This window comes from Cuculus canorus, chromosome 2 (genome assembly GCF_017976375.1).
Source record: "Cuculus canorus isolate bCucCan1 chromosome 2, bCucCan1.pri, whole genome shotgun sequence".
Taxonomy (NCBI): domain Eukaryota; kingdom Metazoa; phylum Chordata; class Aves; order Cuculiformes; family Cuculidae; genus Cuculus; species Cuculus canorus.
The window spans coordinates 157,192,216-157,210,540 of NC_071402.1; the positions used below are offsets into that span (position 1 = coordinate 157,192,216).

Consider the following 18,325-nt stretch of genomic DNA (forward strand, 5'->3'; position numbering starts at 1 on the left):
GACATCTGTCCCTTTTACTTGCACCACCAGGGCTCTGAAGTCCTGCTCGATTTTGCCCAGGCACTGCTTTATCATGTGGAAATGAAGTAGGGGGATAGTAGTCTGTACTTTTAACTATTTGTGGCAATCTCTCTGTGATATCCTGGATCTTGGTTCCCAGCAATCAGCAAAGCACAAATCAAGCAGGCAGCTGGGTGCCTCAGTGCCTTTCAGCAGAGAGCCACCCACTGCTAGCACTCACTGCTTCTTTTTGCAGCTTTTAGCATGTGCTGCTGTTATAGTTTCTCCCTGTCAATATTGCTCATTTTTTATGTCCGCTGACAAGGCTTAATATCTGTTGATGGCTGGTACATAAGAAGAAGAGCGAAGTGATAACCTTCTCCTAGGGGTCCTGAGGGACCACAGTGCTTCCTTATTCAAGGTGTTGTCTGTTTGCTGTTCTTTGTCTGGTAATTCTTGGAAGTCAACACTAAGGGGCCCTAATATGTCTTTTTGCAAAGTCTCAAATAATACTCTATTTCTTGTTGACCCTCTCTAATATAGCATAACCTGCTTACTTCCTTCTACAGCTCCTCCACCTGCTGCCTGAACAACTCCACCAGAGCTCACTGGTGGAAGCGGATACAGCTTCCATCCTCCTCCATCCAGGAGGCAGGGTTGTAATCTTTTCATCCTTCCACCTGAATAGCAGCTTCCCCGTTAGGAAGCTTTGTCTGGGTGGCTGCTTCCACTCTTCCAGGCGAGTCTGGCTAGGTAGCTGATTCCTGTCTGCTGCAGAGCACAGCCCTTTCCTGGTCTGTTCACCACACTTCTAAAAAACCTCAAAGCACTGCCTATAATATATCTTCTAATTCCTTGGAGACCTCAACCTCTTTGGCAGGCGTGCACAGCCAGCAGTTTGCTCAGGTGACCATCAGAGGTGCAGCCTAAATTGGCAAGTAAAGAAAGCAGACAGCAAGCCAGCGGGCAGAGCGTGCAACCCTTCCTGTGTGAACTACTGCACAAACTGCTGATGCTGCAACCTACAGATGCCACATCCTGTAGCTGATGCTGCTCCCAGCAGGCATCATGCCTTTTTTGCACTCCTAGGTGCTGATGCTGCTCCCCGGGAGCTGGTTATATGTGCCTTCCCATGGTTTGACTTGGCCATGGGGGCAGCTGGCACCACTCAACTGTTGTCCACTCCTCTCGTGAGACTTGTCACCTGCCACCTGTTCCCTCCACAGACAGTCTAAGGGTGCCGGATGCCCAGAAACACTCTTAAACTCTCCGTGGGTACATTGCAAGCCTCACGATCTTCTCAGCACATGGCAACTGCTGCTGTTGCTGCTAGCAGTCTACTTCCCATATTTGGTTGTTTGGGTTTTTTTGTTTTTTTTTCTCTGATTCTGTATATTGAAATTTCCCTTTGTTTAATAGACTGAATATATGAGTTAATAATTTTCTGAATTAACGGGAAAAGGCTACCTCTTCAAGCCTGCCTTAAGAGGAATATCTACAGCTCATCCATTCTTTTCTCCACTGATACACATCTATTGTGCAGTTCAACTGGACAAGACTTCTAAAATAACCATCTTTTTTTTTGCTTTTCAAGGAGGCTGAGACCATTTATTTCTACCAAGTTTAGTGCAGTAGCTGGTCTATACTTGTTCACATATAGCATACAATAGTGGGCCTCCAGTACAAAAGATCTTTAACTCCTTGATCCAAGTGATTCTTTCATAGTTAACAATAACAATCTCCTTGAGTTCATCAAACAAACTTATAGGTCACCTTTGCTTATGGGCTTAGTCTAGGTGACAGTTAAAGGACCCACAGGTCTGTTAAAGCATTATTGATAGCTCAATCCCAATTACCCCAGAAGCTCAGTTCTGGATCATGCCTTGATGGAATCAGTGGCTTCATTCATACTTCACTGGCTGACATTTCTGGATATCCACCTTTTCCACCTACAACTATTTTTTTCATCTATTAGCTTCCGTGAGTGCTAAAAGAATACCCAAAAGGTCCTATCTAAAATCTGGAGATAAGCACCAAGGTAATAGGCACAATGGGTCAGATTTCCTGTAACCCCTTGGAAGGAGGGGTGACAGTGATTCTTAGCCAAACTAACACAATAAGATTAATTAAAACCATTTTACCTCTCAAGATATTAAAGAATGTCTTGTGTCCCCGCTAACTTTTTTAGAGTGAGAAAGGATTCACCTTAGGTTTATTACACAATTTTAGATGCAAGCACTGTTTTCTTTTTACATAGGTAATGTACCTGTGTATTCTAGCTAATGTATATCTATCCATACTTCAACAAATAGAAATTTAGAGGTAGTAGTAGGAGAATGTAAGTTTACCAGTTGGATTCTTCCCCCCTGTAGTTAGTGTTCATATTGTTGAAGCATATTTAATATTTCGGGGTGTGCTGATCCACTTTGACAAGAGTATTACTCTAGGAAATTCTAGCAGTCACTGTTAAAGACAAGGAGAACATCGTTGACATAGCAGCTCCTTGGAGACTGGAAAAGACTAGTGGGAAATATCTTTATATATTTCCTTGGATTTATGCTTTTTATTCAGAAATATGTGACAGACTATGGTCAGGAACTAGTAACAGACCAAGTAAACGTTGGTCTGCACCAGCATCTTATTTTAAATCCTTACTGCCTCATGTAAATATGTACTCGCATGTGCATACACCTACCAAGATTGCCAAGTAATCAGTTATGAAGGAAAAGTAGAAATGCTGTAGATTTGCTTATTATCTAATTGGACTTCTGACTATGGATTGTTTTACTGTTAGTGATTCACTGTGTGTGCCCACAAAAAAAGCTCAAGGAAAAGCAGACTGTCATAGATTGTACAAGAATCCAAGAGCTGTCATCTGCTTAGTATCTGAAACTAGGAGGCAAAGTTTTTGGTAGATGTGCATCCATTAATGACAGGTGATAGACAAGCTGCCTTTGCGGAGAGGTTATTTCAACCAACGTTGGAGTTAGTGTTGAATAGGTCTTCTATGAATCTCTGGGCAGATCTTGAATTATCTAAATGCAGAGATAGAGACCTGGGCTGTTGTTCCCACTACATGCTTGGACCTCTTTCCGAAACTGAGAAGTCACTTCAGGTTTTGCTGAATTGAGGAGTTCAGTAATAGTCTTAAAAATTGTTCTGTCACATTGTGGGTATTTTTTTCTAAACTTGATAATTTGTCAGCATGTCCACGAGCGGCTAAGTACATAAAAAATGACCTTTTGAAGTTTCTCCCTAAAGGTGCAATCAGAAATAAAGAGAAAATGGAGGAGCTGGAAAGTCAACCGGTATTTTGCTGTGGATTTCAAACATCGTCATCCTTCTCTAGCGAGCAGCGGAGTGAACGGGGGGACACAACTCTCCATTCTGAGCAAGAGCAGCTCTCAGATTCGGATGTCCAGCATAAATGCGGAGAATCTAGCGACATGAGCAGCTAAGGAAAACAAATCAATCTACAAGCAAACCAAAACCTATCCCTTTAAAAAGAAGAAAAAAAATGATAGTTTTGGTGGTGGTGTAGGTTTCCTTTCCTTTCCTTTCCTTTCCTTTCCTTTCCTTTCCTTTCCTTTCCTTTCCTTTCCTTTCCTTTCCTTTCCTTTCCTTTCCTTTCCTTTCCTTTCCTTTCCTTTCCTTTCCTTTCCTTTCCTTTCCTTTCCTTTCCTTTCCTTTCCTTTCCTTTCCTTTCCTTTCCTTTCCTTTCCTTTCCTTCATATTTGCAGAGTTGAAAAAGCAAAGGAAATGTGTATATATATCTTTTTAACAACCACTGTAAATACCCAACTGTACTCAAGGCCATTAATGGAAAAATGTTTAACAGATAAACAACAGGCCAAGTCCACCCACTCACTGATTTACATTTCAGAGCATCTGCAAGTAATCTACTGTCAGTCAAAAGTCACAAGTGATTGCTGTGCAGCTGTGATCCTTGGATGCCAAACTGATACTAATCTGTGAATGGACATGATCGTTGTTATTTTTCAAATCAGTTTTCATTTTGGTTCAGATTTGCCTTTTTTTTTTTAACTCGGTCAAACTTATCTTAATCTGTCCCTGTCTTTTGGCATGTGAATTTCTGCAGTGTTTCTCTTTAGAGTCAGGATGGAGATAACATGCTCAGATTAATCAAACCAGCTGAATCAGGAAGAACTCCAGAAAATCCATGACTGGATTTAGTCAGATGTACCCAGTGGACTTAACGAAACTGCTGTGCCAATGTGAAGCTGTATAGCTACCGTTAATAAGTGGGGGGCTCCAGGCAAGAGAAATGGGATCACCTGTCTTTTTCTGCATCCAAGGACACTTCTGAGAATGGTTTATGTTCTAGCTAAGCTGTGAATTTTCTAAGAGGGCCATGCAGTTGAGATATATCTATATTTTTGGCACTGACTGATTGATTGATAGATTGATTGATTGATTGATTGGATTCTTTGAACAATAAAATAACTGTCCCCTCCCTCTCACCTTAAGAACAAAAGTCAGTTCCAGGATGGCCTTTGCCTCCAGATAACTTTGAACCCTCTGCATCTGTGTCCAAACATGGCATGGTTTTGAGTAGTACTGTCACACAGGATGTGGTGCCTTTGACTTCTGTGTGTTGACTCTTCCCTGCCAGAGCAAGAGGCACAAAAGGGATCTGGCATAATCCTGTTTTCTTGGAAAGAAAACACCATCTGCATTTGGTAAGCAACTAAAATGGACAGTAATATGGTATGGAAGAAGAGATAAAGACTTTGGATGACTTCCCACGCCTGGCGGTTTTCTTGCTCTTTGGATATTCTGTTTGTTTAACCACCAATGGTCTTATTGCTTTTCTTTGAGAGGAACTAAAATGTTCTTTCGACCTTTGCCTTGTAGCTGAAGCCACGACTGCTACATATCTACTTCAATCAAATGTTGATGATGTCAATTCTTAAAAGCCTTTATACAGTGCATAAAGGCTTTGAGGACCGTCCTACACTCACTTCATTTTGGATTTATGAACTGGTATACATATATATAAATATATATGTGTGTGTATGTGTATGCATATATTAAAAAAAAAGCAAAAATGGAAATGATATTTTAAATGTGAAGGTTCAAATTGGAACTAATGTTAACAAAGAAATTAAAAATTCAGGCTTGTTCTTTGGTGTTAGTTGACATGATCATGTACTAAAAAAAGAAAAGTGACTCAGAATTTTAGTGTCTGCTGAGTTTGAGCTTTTAATTTCACTGGGTTTTTTAGGTTAGATAAAAAAAAAGTTTCAATGTCATTTTAAGCATAGGCTTTTAAAAATAATGCAAGTTTCCTTATTTTTAAAAGGAGAAAAAAGGTCTCATAAAGTTGTGTAAAAATATTAGTTATAATACCTAACACTTCCATAGTGCTTTAGGGGACACAATCTGCTCTCAGCTGTAGCATTATAAATGAATGTACAAATAATATGAAACAGACAGGAATGTTGAGATCAACTTCATATTTGTACAGGATCATCTTCTTATGAGATGCTTACACGCATTTCAGGTGAAATCTACCCTTGCACAGAGGACTGACAAAAAGTTTTGAGTCACTTGTATTATATTCCAGCATCTTAAGTAGGAGTTAAATGATCCAAACATGTTTTTTTCCAAGTCTTCAGCACTTTGCTGCTCCGAGAGCAGAATTTGTCCCCCTTTACCGGACTCTGCAACAGTCACTGAAGTATTTTTAACTGATAGACTGCAGCTTCCTCTCTCATAAGACGCTGCTAGAAGTTATTTTAGAAAGTTTCACAAGGAACTGTACACTTTGCAGTCCAGAAAGACATGAGGAAAGTCAGACCTATCAGGTAAATGCGTACTTACAGATTTTTTTAAATGGGACTACTTAATGTTAGATGAACAGATAACATTTAGTTTTGTATTTTATGTAGTATGGGCTTTCACAAGGTATTATATTGACAGTATTATAAGAGTATTATTTAAAAAATCAAAAAGTATATTTTGCACGAATGGCTAGTAGCCAGCTTTCAAACGTTAACAAATTAGAACTTTTGAGAAAAAGGTGTTGAAAAGATGCTTCTAGCTGGAGACTTTTGGCCATGTTCCAGCCTGGAGCAAGGTGGTGTTTGGCTCTTTATTTTTCTTCTCTTTTTAATTGTTATTGTTGAGGCTTTTTCAGAGCTTACTTTGGGATTCTTTTGTTTTTTGGGCTGTTGTAGAGTGCTTTGCAATTTGAGTGGGTGGATCTCAGTCCAGTGCCTCGTGGGCAAATGTCACATCACCAAAACCACCCTCCAGTCATGCAGACTGGCGACCAGGTCCTCAGCTAGATTAAAATCAGTACGGCAAACTGTAGTTATTGTTAGAACTGAGCCACTTCATTTTGGCTCGGGTTTTGGCCTCAACACATTACTATTACTATTATTTTTCAGTGGTGCCAGTAAGAGAGGCACCACTGGACTCTCACCACAAGGACTGACTCGTGATGGAAGTGTGTACTTGCCCCTTAAATTCCTAAAGCCAATGCTCAGAAGGAAGACAATTCGGTAGGGCAGTAGGGGAAAATTTCTGCTGTTACAGTCTCTCTGTTTCTTGGTCAGTGGACAAATCAAAGTCTTTAGTACCTTTCACCAGCACTGAATTTACTGTAAGAAATTATATCTCTCAACATATTTAATATACAATATATTATACATACAATCCCCTTTTATTATGATTTTTTTTTAATTGACAGTGTTGATGCACTTGCAAACGTGGCTTTCCGTAGTCACTTGAACTTTCTCAGTGTTACTAAAAAGATCATACTTCAGGTGTATATAGTTATCTAAACCAGACTCATGCCATCGTACAAATTAGCTCTCAAGAAATCTTTATGTTGAATGTAAACTGGAGATGCTGGACATGTATGGCCACCATTCACAGTGGATGTTATTTCTATTTGCTTCAGGATGGAAGAAACCAACAGGTGGTTGGCTTCTAAGCATGTGTAAATATCAATTGAGTGTAACCGTGTTTTGTTTTATTTTTCACTGTGTAATATACTTTGGAGCTAGAAAGCCTATGTTATTAAAAACATAAAAAGCCTATATGTAATTCAAGAAAAACAATTGTGCAGTGCTCCTTGAGCCATTTTTTTCTACCATGTCCATAATGTATTTCTTGTCTAATTTTCTTACTTTGCTTTTGTAAATGTACAAAAAGTTTCTGTGCTCCAGCTTTTGTGACTATTTACTGTATCTAACCACTGTTTAATTATTGACTTTTTGATATGGAGTGCTGGTACAATAGGGCAGTTAACATGCCAAAATGAAAGTGACAACCTATATTTCAAAGGACATGGCTTCTTTCATTACTGCATGGTGACTTTACCTCCTTTTACCTTTTCCTACATTTATTATATCCGGAACAAAGAGCCCAGGTAATGAAATTTAAAAACTTAGTTGAGGGAGATTTTATTTCGTAGGAAATCACTGAATCGCTAGGTTGGAAAAAAACTTTTAAATCATCAAGTCCAACCATTCCTATTTGCCACTAAACCATGTCCCTGAGCACCTCATAGAGGAAAAACCCAGGTTCCTCTTCCTTATTCAAGTACTTGAATTTGAAAACCAGGTGTTAAAATGGGGTAAAGGGAGAGTGAAAATGACAATTACAGAGGTTTCTTTAGATTAAGTGTCTTTATGCACTGTGCTGCTGTGAAACACCTGAGGATCCGAGACCAACAGCTCTAACACTGCTAAATATGTTTTGTTCTTTACTATTTTGGCTTTGTATATTTTTATTTACAGATTTCTTTTGTCCATGGGATTTTAGGAAAAAAAAACCAACCCAACTATTATTATGGTAATACTAATCTAGCCTATCATTGGTTTCTCCTTTCCTGAGATATGAACAGCTTTATTTCAGCTAAAATCTACAGTTTGTCTTTGATCAGGCAGCTGAAAGACAAGACTAAAAATAATCATGCTATTAAGCAGTATTTATTTCAGCTCAAATTTGAATTTGGGCAGCAAAAACAATGTGAAGAAGCAAATACAGATGTGCAAATCCACTGAGAACAGCAGGAAAATCTAACTAGAAGCGGCAAGCCAAGATATTGAACAAAAAAATAACTATAAAGACTAAGAGAAAAATTCCCAATTCTTGAAAATCTATAGACAAGGTTTGAGTTTTGAGCAGCTCACATTCAGTCAGGTCTAAAGACAGAATTGATCAGTATCTTCATTGCTGGTTTCAGTTGTAATCTTGCAAGGGAAGCTTTATTGCTTCTTCCAGAAAAAAAGAGACAGCACTCATTCAGTCATGATACTGCAGAAAATCAGCATTTAAGTGGGCAAAATTTTATTAAACAGCTTGTGAGATTTCAGTGCTCGTGTGTCTACCACTGCTGCTAAATTCTGACCATGACTGCACAGTTCCAACTCTGGAGTTTGATCCATGCAGACACCTAACTTTACATTATCTTTCCAGCCCAGCCCTACCAGAAATTACATATAAACTTTTCAGAGGGTACAGAAAAAAAGTTCTGTCCAGAGTGACTTTAGTAAACTATGGCAATAAAACAAATGCAAACTCCATTCGTTTAATTGGCTTTATTTGCCTTGTTTGTTTGAAATTGTTTTTCAATAGTGTTTCTGGAAAAATTGATTATGGCAGAGAACTTTAACCTATGGTTTGTGGAAACTTCAGAACCCATAGATTATTTCTGTATTGTCTATGGAAGATGATTATTACAATCTATAAACTTTCTGTACCTGAAGGGGGCCTACAAGACAGCTGGGGAGGGACTGTTCACAAAGACATGTAGTGATAGGACTAGGGGGAATGGTTATAAATTGGAGAGGGACAGATTTAGACTAGAAACAAAGAGGAATTTCTTCACAGTGAGGATGGTGAGGCACTGGAACAAGTTGTCCAGGGAAGTTGTGGATGCCTCGTCTCTGGAAATGTTCAAAGCAAAGTTGGATGGGGCCTTGGACAGCCTAATCTAGTGAGAGGTGTCCCTGCCCGTTGCAGAGAGGGTGGAATTAGATGATCATTAATGTCCCTTCCAACCCAAAATATTATATGATTCTATAAATATGTGCTTGCAAACCTCCTGGAGGTCTTTTGTCTTACTGTAATTCCTTGAAGGTTCCCACAGATCAAAAAAAGGTTGAAAAATACAGCTGAGGACGAGTTACTACAGGCTGTTTTCTCAGGATAATCTAGATGGCTGCCCGTTTTTTTCCATTTTCTGCACATAGAATCATCCTTTTTATGAACTTCTCAATGCCTTCCATCCAACATTCACAATAACAGATAATGATAGAGAGGAGATGGTGAGGAAAGCATGACCACAGTTAACCACCTATAATCACAAGCATTATCTACGTCCCAATATTACAGAAAGAGCAAGATGAAAAAGCAGTATTAAAAAAAACAAATGTAACCAGGTCTCTTTTCACAGTAAGTGATCAGTTTGAGAAGATACAAGTAGAACAGATGCTGCAGCCTGGATGAGGTTACTGTAATTACCCCCCTGCCTCCTCAACATCTACAGAAATGTGCAAGCTGTGATTTCACAGCTGCCATGAAGCCCTATGAAGCCCTCCTGCATGACAAAGTACAGGATCTGAATGCCAAAGTTATCTCTCATTGTTTCTCCATTGAGTTGTTGTACGTAGAGAGCTCAACAAATTAAACTTTTCCTCCTTGATTTCATTTCCTGGTAGCAAGATTTCTTTTTTTGTGTTGAGATTTTCTCATTAGGGCAAGGCTGCCAGAGGAGTGTAGGGTGCTTAAAATTATCTGCTACGTGGCACTGCAGAGCAATAATTATGACGTCAGCAGAGCTATTGCAGCATGGAAAGCGTAAGGAGATGCAAGTCATGGTAGTAAGAACAGATACAGCAGGATATATGGGACACAGTTTGGTCTCCAGCTGCCAGACAACATTAGCACCTCATAAAGTTGCTATCTCATAACTATGAGCTTTGTGTGGATATCTAGGACACTGAAATAAACTCACTGGTTGGGATTCTGCTCTAAACTGAGATAGCTAAACTTTGATTTACGCAGGCAGTATCTGTGGGATTCCTCAGTCTTCAACTGTAGAAATGTGCATAATGCAAAGATGCAACCAATTGTCTGATTTTACCTGGTTTTCTTTCTCAAAGAGTTAAATACCAAGGGCTATATTAAATATGTGTCCCTTTCAACATTAGATGCTTTCAGCATTAGGCTGGAAATAAGTTCATATGCAAAGTCCTGTAAAAGATTCTGTGTCACGAAGAAGGCAGCTAAGGAGATATCCATACCACTTAACTTTAGCCATGAATAGTGAAGGTATCTTCTTTTGATCTACTTTCTCTGCTTTGCCTTTGTAGTCGCACAAGAGAATTGAACAATGAGAGTGCAAGCATCAAATATATTTTTGATGTCTCCTCAAGGGTAAGATGATTCATACTTCTCAAGGATCTGTTTCTTTCCACCAGGAAGTCTAGCTGACCAGATCGGAAACAAATGTTGGCACTGTGGAAGTCAACATGTAAATGACTTCTCCCCTTGCAACTTTGGACAGTTACTGTTCTTCTCTTTCATGCAAATTAAGAAATAATGGTCTTGAAAACCATTGAGGTGACTTTTTTTGGGTATTACCAATCAAATATCGGGTAGGTACTTGCCTGATAAAGGCTTAGTGAATCTCGCCACAAGTAGGTTTCAGGAAGTCTAATTCTTTCTGTCAGATTGTGTCCATATGACCAGTGCTTCTGTGTCCAGAAACAGAAAATGATATATAGTGCACAGGCAGTGAAAAAACATGTTCAGATTTTACCCTCTGCTTTTAGCAGTGAGGCACGTGCAGCCAGCTCAGAATTACATTTAAGAGCAAGAAGATACAGAATATGCAGTAGTAAATGATACTCTGATGTTAACCTCCATGCATACCTGTACTAAAGAGATAAGTTCAGCTAAGTACACATTGTACTTTCTGTATGGAAACACACAGCAGAGCTTGGAAAAAAGTTTTAAACCTTGCCGTCTTTCACGTTCTTATGATTAAAATTGTAAATCCCCTTTGGTTTTCTTTTGGGGAATTCATCCATGTAAAGAATTGCTGTGTGATACAACACTGTGTGATAAGACACCCCTCAGTGTCTGAAATTTCTTAGGTTTCTGGATATGTCTTTTCCAAATGATTATGTGTTTGCAGACATGTCTCAAGAGGGCTTTGTGTACTGGTACAATCTGTAAAAACAAATACTTGGTGTGTTCATTCTCTTTGCCTTCTTCTTGTCATTTTAGTGGCAATGTAACATGCTATAGCTCTGAGAAGTACCAAGTTATTGGATGGAAAGCTGTATTTTGGCTTTTGACTGTGTCAAGGTACAAACTTAGTGGCCTGTTGGGTCTAATATTGACCTTTTTTGGTCAAAACTGGGTTAATTGGTAATGGGATCTGGGGTTATTCAGCTTTGTTATGAGGTGGAAATACAGATATCAATTGCTGCTTTCTAACCTTTTTTGTGTTTTGAGAAATTGTTTTTAACATGTATACTGCTGTAGATGACACAATAAATGTATTGTCATTTTGTATAAGTCTGTTCTGATATAAAAACGCACCAAAGAGAAATTTTTGTCTGTGAAGTTACAAGGTAGTGTATTTCTTCCTGAAGCAGCAGGATGGAGTTTCGGGGAATTAAAATGGTTAAGCTTACATCCTGATACGAAGGAGTTCCTGAATTCTGCTGGGCAAAGTCAGTCCTAGTTTAACTAGTCATGAAATCTTTGCCATTAGTGGGCCGTGCACACACTTTCTTCATCATCATTTAATGGAGTCATTTGAGGAATGTGTTTAGCACACTGCATCAGTATCATAGAATCCCAGAATAAATTGGAAAGGACCTTGATGGTCAAGTCAAACCATTAACCTAACACTGGCAAGGTCACCTCTGAACTATGTCCCTAAGCACCATGTCCACACGTTTTTTTTAACATCTCCAGAGATGGTGACTCCATCACTTCCCTGAGCAGCCTGTTCCAATGCTTGACAACCCTTTCCATGAAGAAATTTTTTTAATATCCAATCTAAACCTCCCATGGTGCAACTTGAGGCCATTTCCTCTAGTCAGCCCCAAGTGTTTTATCAACTTCATTTTTAAAAGATTAGGGACATTCACCCTGCTGAAGTAGGGGACTAGATGACCTAGTTCTGAGTTTTCTCTCATCTTTTTCCTCAGCTTCAGCTACTGTAAATCTTTGTCTGGCTCTCATGGATCTATGAATCCTCCACAAAGGCTACTTCTTTTGGATACTGTTCTCTGTCACTGTTTAGCCAAAGTCAGATTTTTGAGGTCTCATCCTTTGGTGGAGAAGTGGTCATATGTCTGTTGAAACTGAGGTTAGAGATGTGTCAGGGAGCAGCTAGGACCAGCTGGGGGTGTCTGGGAGACAAGGGACATTGCATGGGCAGTAGGGCCAATCACAGCAGCAATGAGGAAGCAAGGAAGGCCTGGAGATGGAGGCTGAGTTCAACAGAAAGTCCAGTTCATCAGGCAAGTTAATGATGGCAAGACACGTCCAAGGCCAGGCCAACCTATCAGCCTATGGATAAATTCCAGATCAGTGAAGCCCTTGGCAGGGCAAGGCTGTTGCAAGACAAAGAGATCAGCATTCTACAGCATTGCTGAGGCAGGGCCTGGTCTGAAATGGGATCTTGGTCCCATGGATGGGTTAGGAGTTGAGGGAGACAGAGCAGATGTATGGATTTTCATCTTTGCTATACTTCAAACCATTGTAAAGACATTACGATACTCATTTACATGGATTTAATAGGTGATCTGAGGCAGACTCAGACCCTTCTTTGAGTGCTGGATGATGTGGCACAGGATGTGTCTCCCTGTTCCACCATGTGCAGAAAGGTTGCATGAATCACTCTCTCACTAAACAGGGAGATTAACAACTGCAGAACAGGAAATCTGGAAATTTCTGAAGGTTACATCTAATCTAAGAGATATTTTAAGCTCCTTTTATAGCCAAGAGGCAGATAAAATAATGGCACCTCCAAAAGTATTTCATCCTGCTGTAAAAGTCCTACGGTAAGTGTCCACAGTTTTAAAGAAGCAATACCACACTATAACACTTTTGCTCCAGGAACCAGACCCAAGGAGAACTTCATTTTCTAGATCTGTCAACACATCAAGGATAGTGCTGCCTCACTATCCAGCTGTGTTTTCAGAAATTGAAAAATTCTCACTCAGATAATAATAAAAAAAAAATCTTTAATATATATCTCCTTATCTCTAATTTAAACTTATTTTAAAGCATTTTTTAATGTCATCAAAACTTACAAGTTATGCCCCTAGCACTATTTCCAACAATGTCTACCCAATGGGGCAGAGCCGTCAAACTCTATTTGGCAGTTTATGTAGCCTATTCCAGTTGTTAAGCAATCACTAACCAATAGATTTCCAAAAACTTTGGTCACACCTCTGTGTTTCATTATTTAGTCACTCACCCATTGTTGGATTAGGCTCCTCTTAAGTTTGTTTCTAATCGTGCATGTGGATTTAATCAATTTTGCCCACTCAACACAACTTGACTTGAGATTGAGTTTACTGGAGATGAGTCATTTTTGCACAGCTGTTTAGTAGATGACAAGAAAGTCATAATGTACTTTCTAATGCAACCACATAGGTAGCCTGAATACAAAGAAATCAAGATACAACACTTCTATGGTATGCTTTAAATGCAGGGTGGAGTTTATCTCACAGAGTAGGGAGTAGGAAGACATGTACATATGGACTAGGTGCATAAAGGTTTCATTACAGATAATAAATACCAACAGCAGGAATCGGATGCTTAAATACAAGTAGCTAGTGTGGTTTTGGGAGCTGTGTAGGTGTCCTAACTGGCCTTCACCTGCTTTTTCAGAAAAATATGTGTCCAAAATTCTGAATCATATCTCCAAGACAGTGTAGATGTCTTGGATGCACCAAGACATCTCAAATGGTGTTTGATAGCCACTTTTATGCAAAAGAATACAACTTCAAGTCGGTAACCAATGATGAATAGACAGCTATACAGTGTGGCAAGTGTAGGCATTCACTTTAGCTGAGCAGCTCATGGATTTCGCTAACCGTATTGCTAGGACTTCTATTGGCTTTGACGTCCAAATCATATATAGGCTGCAACACACAGATGCCTAAAATTAGCTATCATAACCTTTGCTCTGAACACCAGCTTTGCTTTACAGAAAGAGTATTGCAACAGGTGTTTCTTACCACAGCATTTAATTTTTCCTGAAGATCATTCTTGTCATGCAATGCACTTTTAAATTGATTAACTGTTTCTTCCCTTGATTTGAAATGCAATTATTTCAGGCCTTTTCACCCATAGCTTCTACTATACCTCTGCACTGCTCTGAAAATCTAGTTCTGGGTGGATTAGGCAACCTTGGGGAAGCTCAGCTTAGTAAAGCAGGTAAAACTACCTGTTGGAAGGAATTATTTTTTTAATCTGGAATCGACAGAATCAACCTTTCTGCAGAAAAAGTGCTGACACTGTAAGGCTTAAAAATCTGCTCTGAAAAATTTCAGTCACCTGAACAACTGGTCTTTGCTGCACTGCCAAGAAAAACTGTTGAAATGGTTGTAACGCTTACAGGTTGTCACAGAGTTTTAAAAGGCATTTTAAAAGGATACTGAGTGAGTTAAACTGTGTAAAAGATGCCAGGGGATTAGAGAAAGAGAAAGCAGGTTTTCCTAGGAGATATAACTTAATTTATATTGCAGGTATCCCTTGGTAATCATTGAAATCTCTCTCAGGAGAGAACATATATCAGATTCGTACCGGCTGTGAGCAGGTGGCAATGCTTTGGAGCACTGCCTGGCTATCCAGACTGCACACATCCAGCAGTGTGCCCAGCCCAGCCCATGCTCCACAAGGTGGCAGTGCCTCCACACAGATTGCACAGCATTTCTAGACAAAATTTGTGACAATCCCCCTTGCTACCTTTGCAGGCGTGCTGTGAAGCAACATATCCTTGAATTGTTCCCTACTCCTACACACACAAATGTGTTCTCAGATGGGCAATCAGAAGGGATCAGCAGCCTTTTCGCTGCCTAAACAAAACTTTTATCCCAGAAAGTCTTACACTCCCCGGGTTTATTAACCTCATCACCAGGCCTGTCCAATTGTGCCCTTTAGATCTATATAAATGATGCGAATAGTGGTTTTGCATACATGCAGAATATCTTCATATAGTCCTCAACTCCAGCTTATGCCTTACACATTCTGATCCAAAATGTTTGAAACATTAAAGACTTGGTAACATCAAAACGACAGAGAGGGATGCAGGGACTTCCTAGATAAAATACAGGCAGATTGCTTGGCTGGGGTATTGCTGAGGTTGTTGAACAACATTTGAGGCATTGGATTGGATGCCTATGAGTTGCGAGGGTGACCTAAAAAAGCTTGAGGCGAAAGGGGATATCAGGAGAGTTAACGTAAGCTGAATATGCATGGTGTTGGTATATGGATACAAACTAAGTTGCGGGTTCTGGCAGGAATGTTGGGGTTGCTAGAGCTGTTGAATTTTTCTGAGGAGACTGAACACCAGATGACTGATGAAAAAGTCCTTCATGGTGTACTGGGACCAATCACCCTTCCTTGCCTTCACTTGTCATTTTCCTAGACCCTTTTTCCAGTAAAGAATCTTTCCAGTAATAAAGGAAGAGGACATATAGTAAGATGGGTGGTCTGATAGTCAAACGCAGGCAATCTTGGGAGCTCAGCTGGGAAGTGTGAATCGCTGTGTGACACAAGAATGTTGATGGATGCACTGAAGGCATGAAGTTACATGGGAGAGAATTAATGAGGAGATTTTACTGGGACAATATGTAAAATCTGTAACATAGAGTCATAGAACTGTATGGTTGGAAAAGACCTTTGAGATCATAAAGTCCAATCGCACCTGTCCACTACTAAACCACATTCCTGAGCATAAGTCCTCATGCCAGATTTTTTCGAAGAAACATTCCCAGGTGAGCCAAAAGCAGAAGCACAATTCACTTCAACTTATTTCCTCCTCAAAGTCAGATAAAGAGATAAGGGTCAGTTTCTTTATAAAGAAAACCAGTAATGTTTAATACAGTTATTTCCTCAAGAGAACTTTCAGAAACAGTCAGATACCTGAACTACTGGCCTCCTCTCAAAAATGAATAGAAACAGGGTACCACAGACCTGTCTTAGCAACAATGTCTTGGAAGGGGAGTGGGGTTGTAACTCAGGCTGCAGAATCATGTAATGTAAATCTTTTTTTAAGATGAAAAGGTCAAAATTGTACATATTCATTGGCTTCAAAACTGTTCCATAGTAAACACAATTACAAGACTGTTCTTTTTTTAAAAAGCCTCAAATGAAATATGCAAACTGACATAAGATAATTAAAATTTACAAACTCAGAACAGCTCTAATTATCACGTGCATTTTATGAATGTACATCAGACAAATGTGTTCACATCACTATGCTAGGCAGCAAACAAGACAGGAGCAAGGATTACTTTTACAAGGAAAACTGACAAGCTCAGAATAAACAAGACGGTAACTTATAGAGGACATCTGTTCCATTGGGTTAGATAGGGTAAATCGTTAATTAATAAAGAACTGATCTGAATTATATTTATAAAAATCTGGACAATTCATCTCTGTTGTAATATGGACTGAGAGACGAAAATCTTGAAATCAATAAAGAGGTTTCTGTGAAGTCAAATGTCTCCTGGCCTAAATAAATAACCAAGAATATAGCAAAATGAGAGACCAGAGCAGTACTTTTAAAAGCTAACCTGCAGATTGCAGAAAGCCAAATAAGTACTTGACTAGCCATGGTCTCTAGCACTGTTTTCAAGTCTGGTTGCAGGCTCTTTTGGGAATGGTCCTTTCCCAACAGGAGCTGTAGATGTGTCTAGTGTACTTTGTGTGTCCTTTCTTTACTTTTGGAGAGTTTGAGGTAGAGTCCAGTTCAGTCCTAAAGAAAAAAGGTCACCCATAGAAACGATGAAATCACAGCATTGGTTGGCTCTGTTTTACTCAAGCATAGTTTGCTTCACTAGATCATAGTGCAGTAATAATAATCAATGATTCTAACCCCAGAAACATCATTGAATGATGTGATAACGGGTTGAGAAACGATGGGCACGACTGAGGTAATCATAGAAATCAAAGAAGATTAGTCCTCAGAGGTCCCCCCAAAAGCACAAAAATACAGTTTAATTGTGTATTTCGTTGATGGATCCAGCTAACTTTCAAGGTTATAGAGGAAGAAGATCTGTTCCAGCTACACACTGGCATCTGGGTACCAGGACTAGGTGTGTAAGTTATTCTGAGCTCAAAGTAGCCCAGCTGGCATACTTCATTGAGTTAGCTCTATGTTTCTCCTTCATACACTCATAGTCCACCTAAGGTTCAGCTGCTTCGTGTTTTCTCATGGACAAAAAAGTGCTTGGCGTCCTCTGTCCTAATTCAATCTCTCTGTTCAACAGGAATGGCATTAAAAAAACCAAGCAGATAATGTAACCTGGTTTTTTTTTGTGCCACCCTCAAGACATCTTGAGATTCCTTTTAAAGGAGGTTGCTGCTCTGTAGGTAAGTGCTTAGCAAGTTTCTGTGTGTCAACTAGTAAAACATTACTAAACATTGTGGCAAACCATTGTGACAACATAACTGTTTCATAGGAAGATTAGGAACAGTGCTCTTGAAAACTGGAAATTGCAGAAAACACTAACATAGACATGACAAACATGCTGGCCCTGAGAGGAATAAATGTAATCCCAGGGGTATTTTGGGTGCTAATCTGTTGATTCACACTAGCTCGAGGTTTGACTTTTCACAACAGAATAGGTGGATTTTATATGCTTAAAGAGAGGTAGAAATAGCATCATGATACTGATCTCTACCAGGTGAGAAAAGCAGCTCACATTCAGGACAAGAAATTCACAGAAGGCTCTTGACACTATGGAAAGCCATAAATGATCCAAGCTGATCTCTTAGGTAGTATGTTACAATGTCACAGCAACTCATCCTGCTAGAAAAGCTCAGACAGAAGTTACACCATTCTGGTACACAGACATTTTCCTCTTTGGACTGATTTTTTCAAGCAATGACAACTGGGTGACATAGTTGACTGGACTGTTTTCTCTGGACAAAGTCCCATGCTTGTGTGTGAAGTTCAGGTATTCTTGATACTGCCATTTGCAGAGTTGCTTCTTCAGTTCACTTTGAACCTACAGAAAAGGAATTTAAAAACAAGGAATTAGAAAATTAAGACACAGTGGGCATTGAAGGTAAAATATGCCAAAACATC

The 18,325-nt window shown here is 39.4% G+C and overlaps 2 protein-coding genes across 12 annotated transcripts in view; one reads left to right on the plus strand and one right to left on the minus strand.

Annotated features, from left to right (window-relative positions):
• Positions 1-9,557, plus strand: part of ADCYAP1R1 (ADCYAP receptor type I) — a 155,973-nt gene extending 146,416 nt beyond the window's left edge. For 6 of the 9 annotated variants that reach the window (XM_054059069.1, XM_054059076.1, XM_054059071.1 and 3 more), the window contains one exon: positions 3,249-9,557. In XM_054059069.1, coding sequence (XP_053915044.1) covers positions 3,249-3,458 — 210 coding nt within the window. In that variant the 3' untranslated portion in view covers positions 3,459-9,557. The remainder of the gene's footprint in view (positions 1-3,248) is intronic. The other 3 variants (XM_054059072.1, XM_054059074.1, XM_054059078.1) reach the window with 1 other exon arrangement.
• A 4,601-nt stretch (positions 9,558-14,158) lies between these two features.
• The window catches only part of LOC104056966 (pituitary adenylate cyclase-activating polypeptide type I receptor), a 31,696-nt gene continuing 27,529 nt past the window's right edge, over positions 14,159-18,325 (minus strand). For all 3 annotated transcript variants that reach the window (XM_009558273.2, XM_054060757.1, XM_054060756.1), the window contains one exon: positions 14,159-18,245. In XM_009558273.2, the coding sequence (XP_009556568.1) occupies positions 18,057-18,245 (189 nt within the window). In that variant the 3' untranslated portion in view covers positions 14,159-18,056. The remainder of the gene's footprint in view (positions 18,246-18,325) is intronic.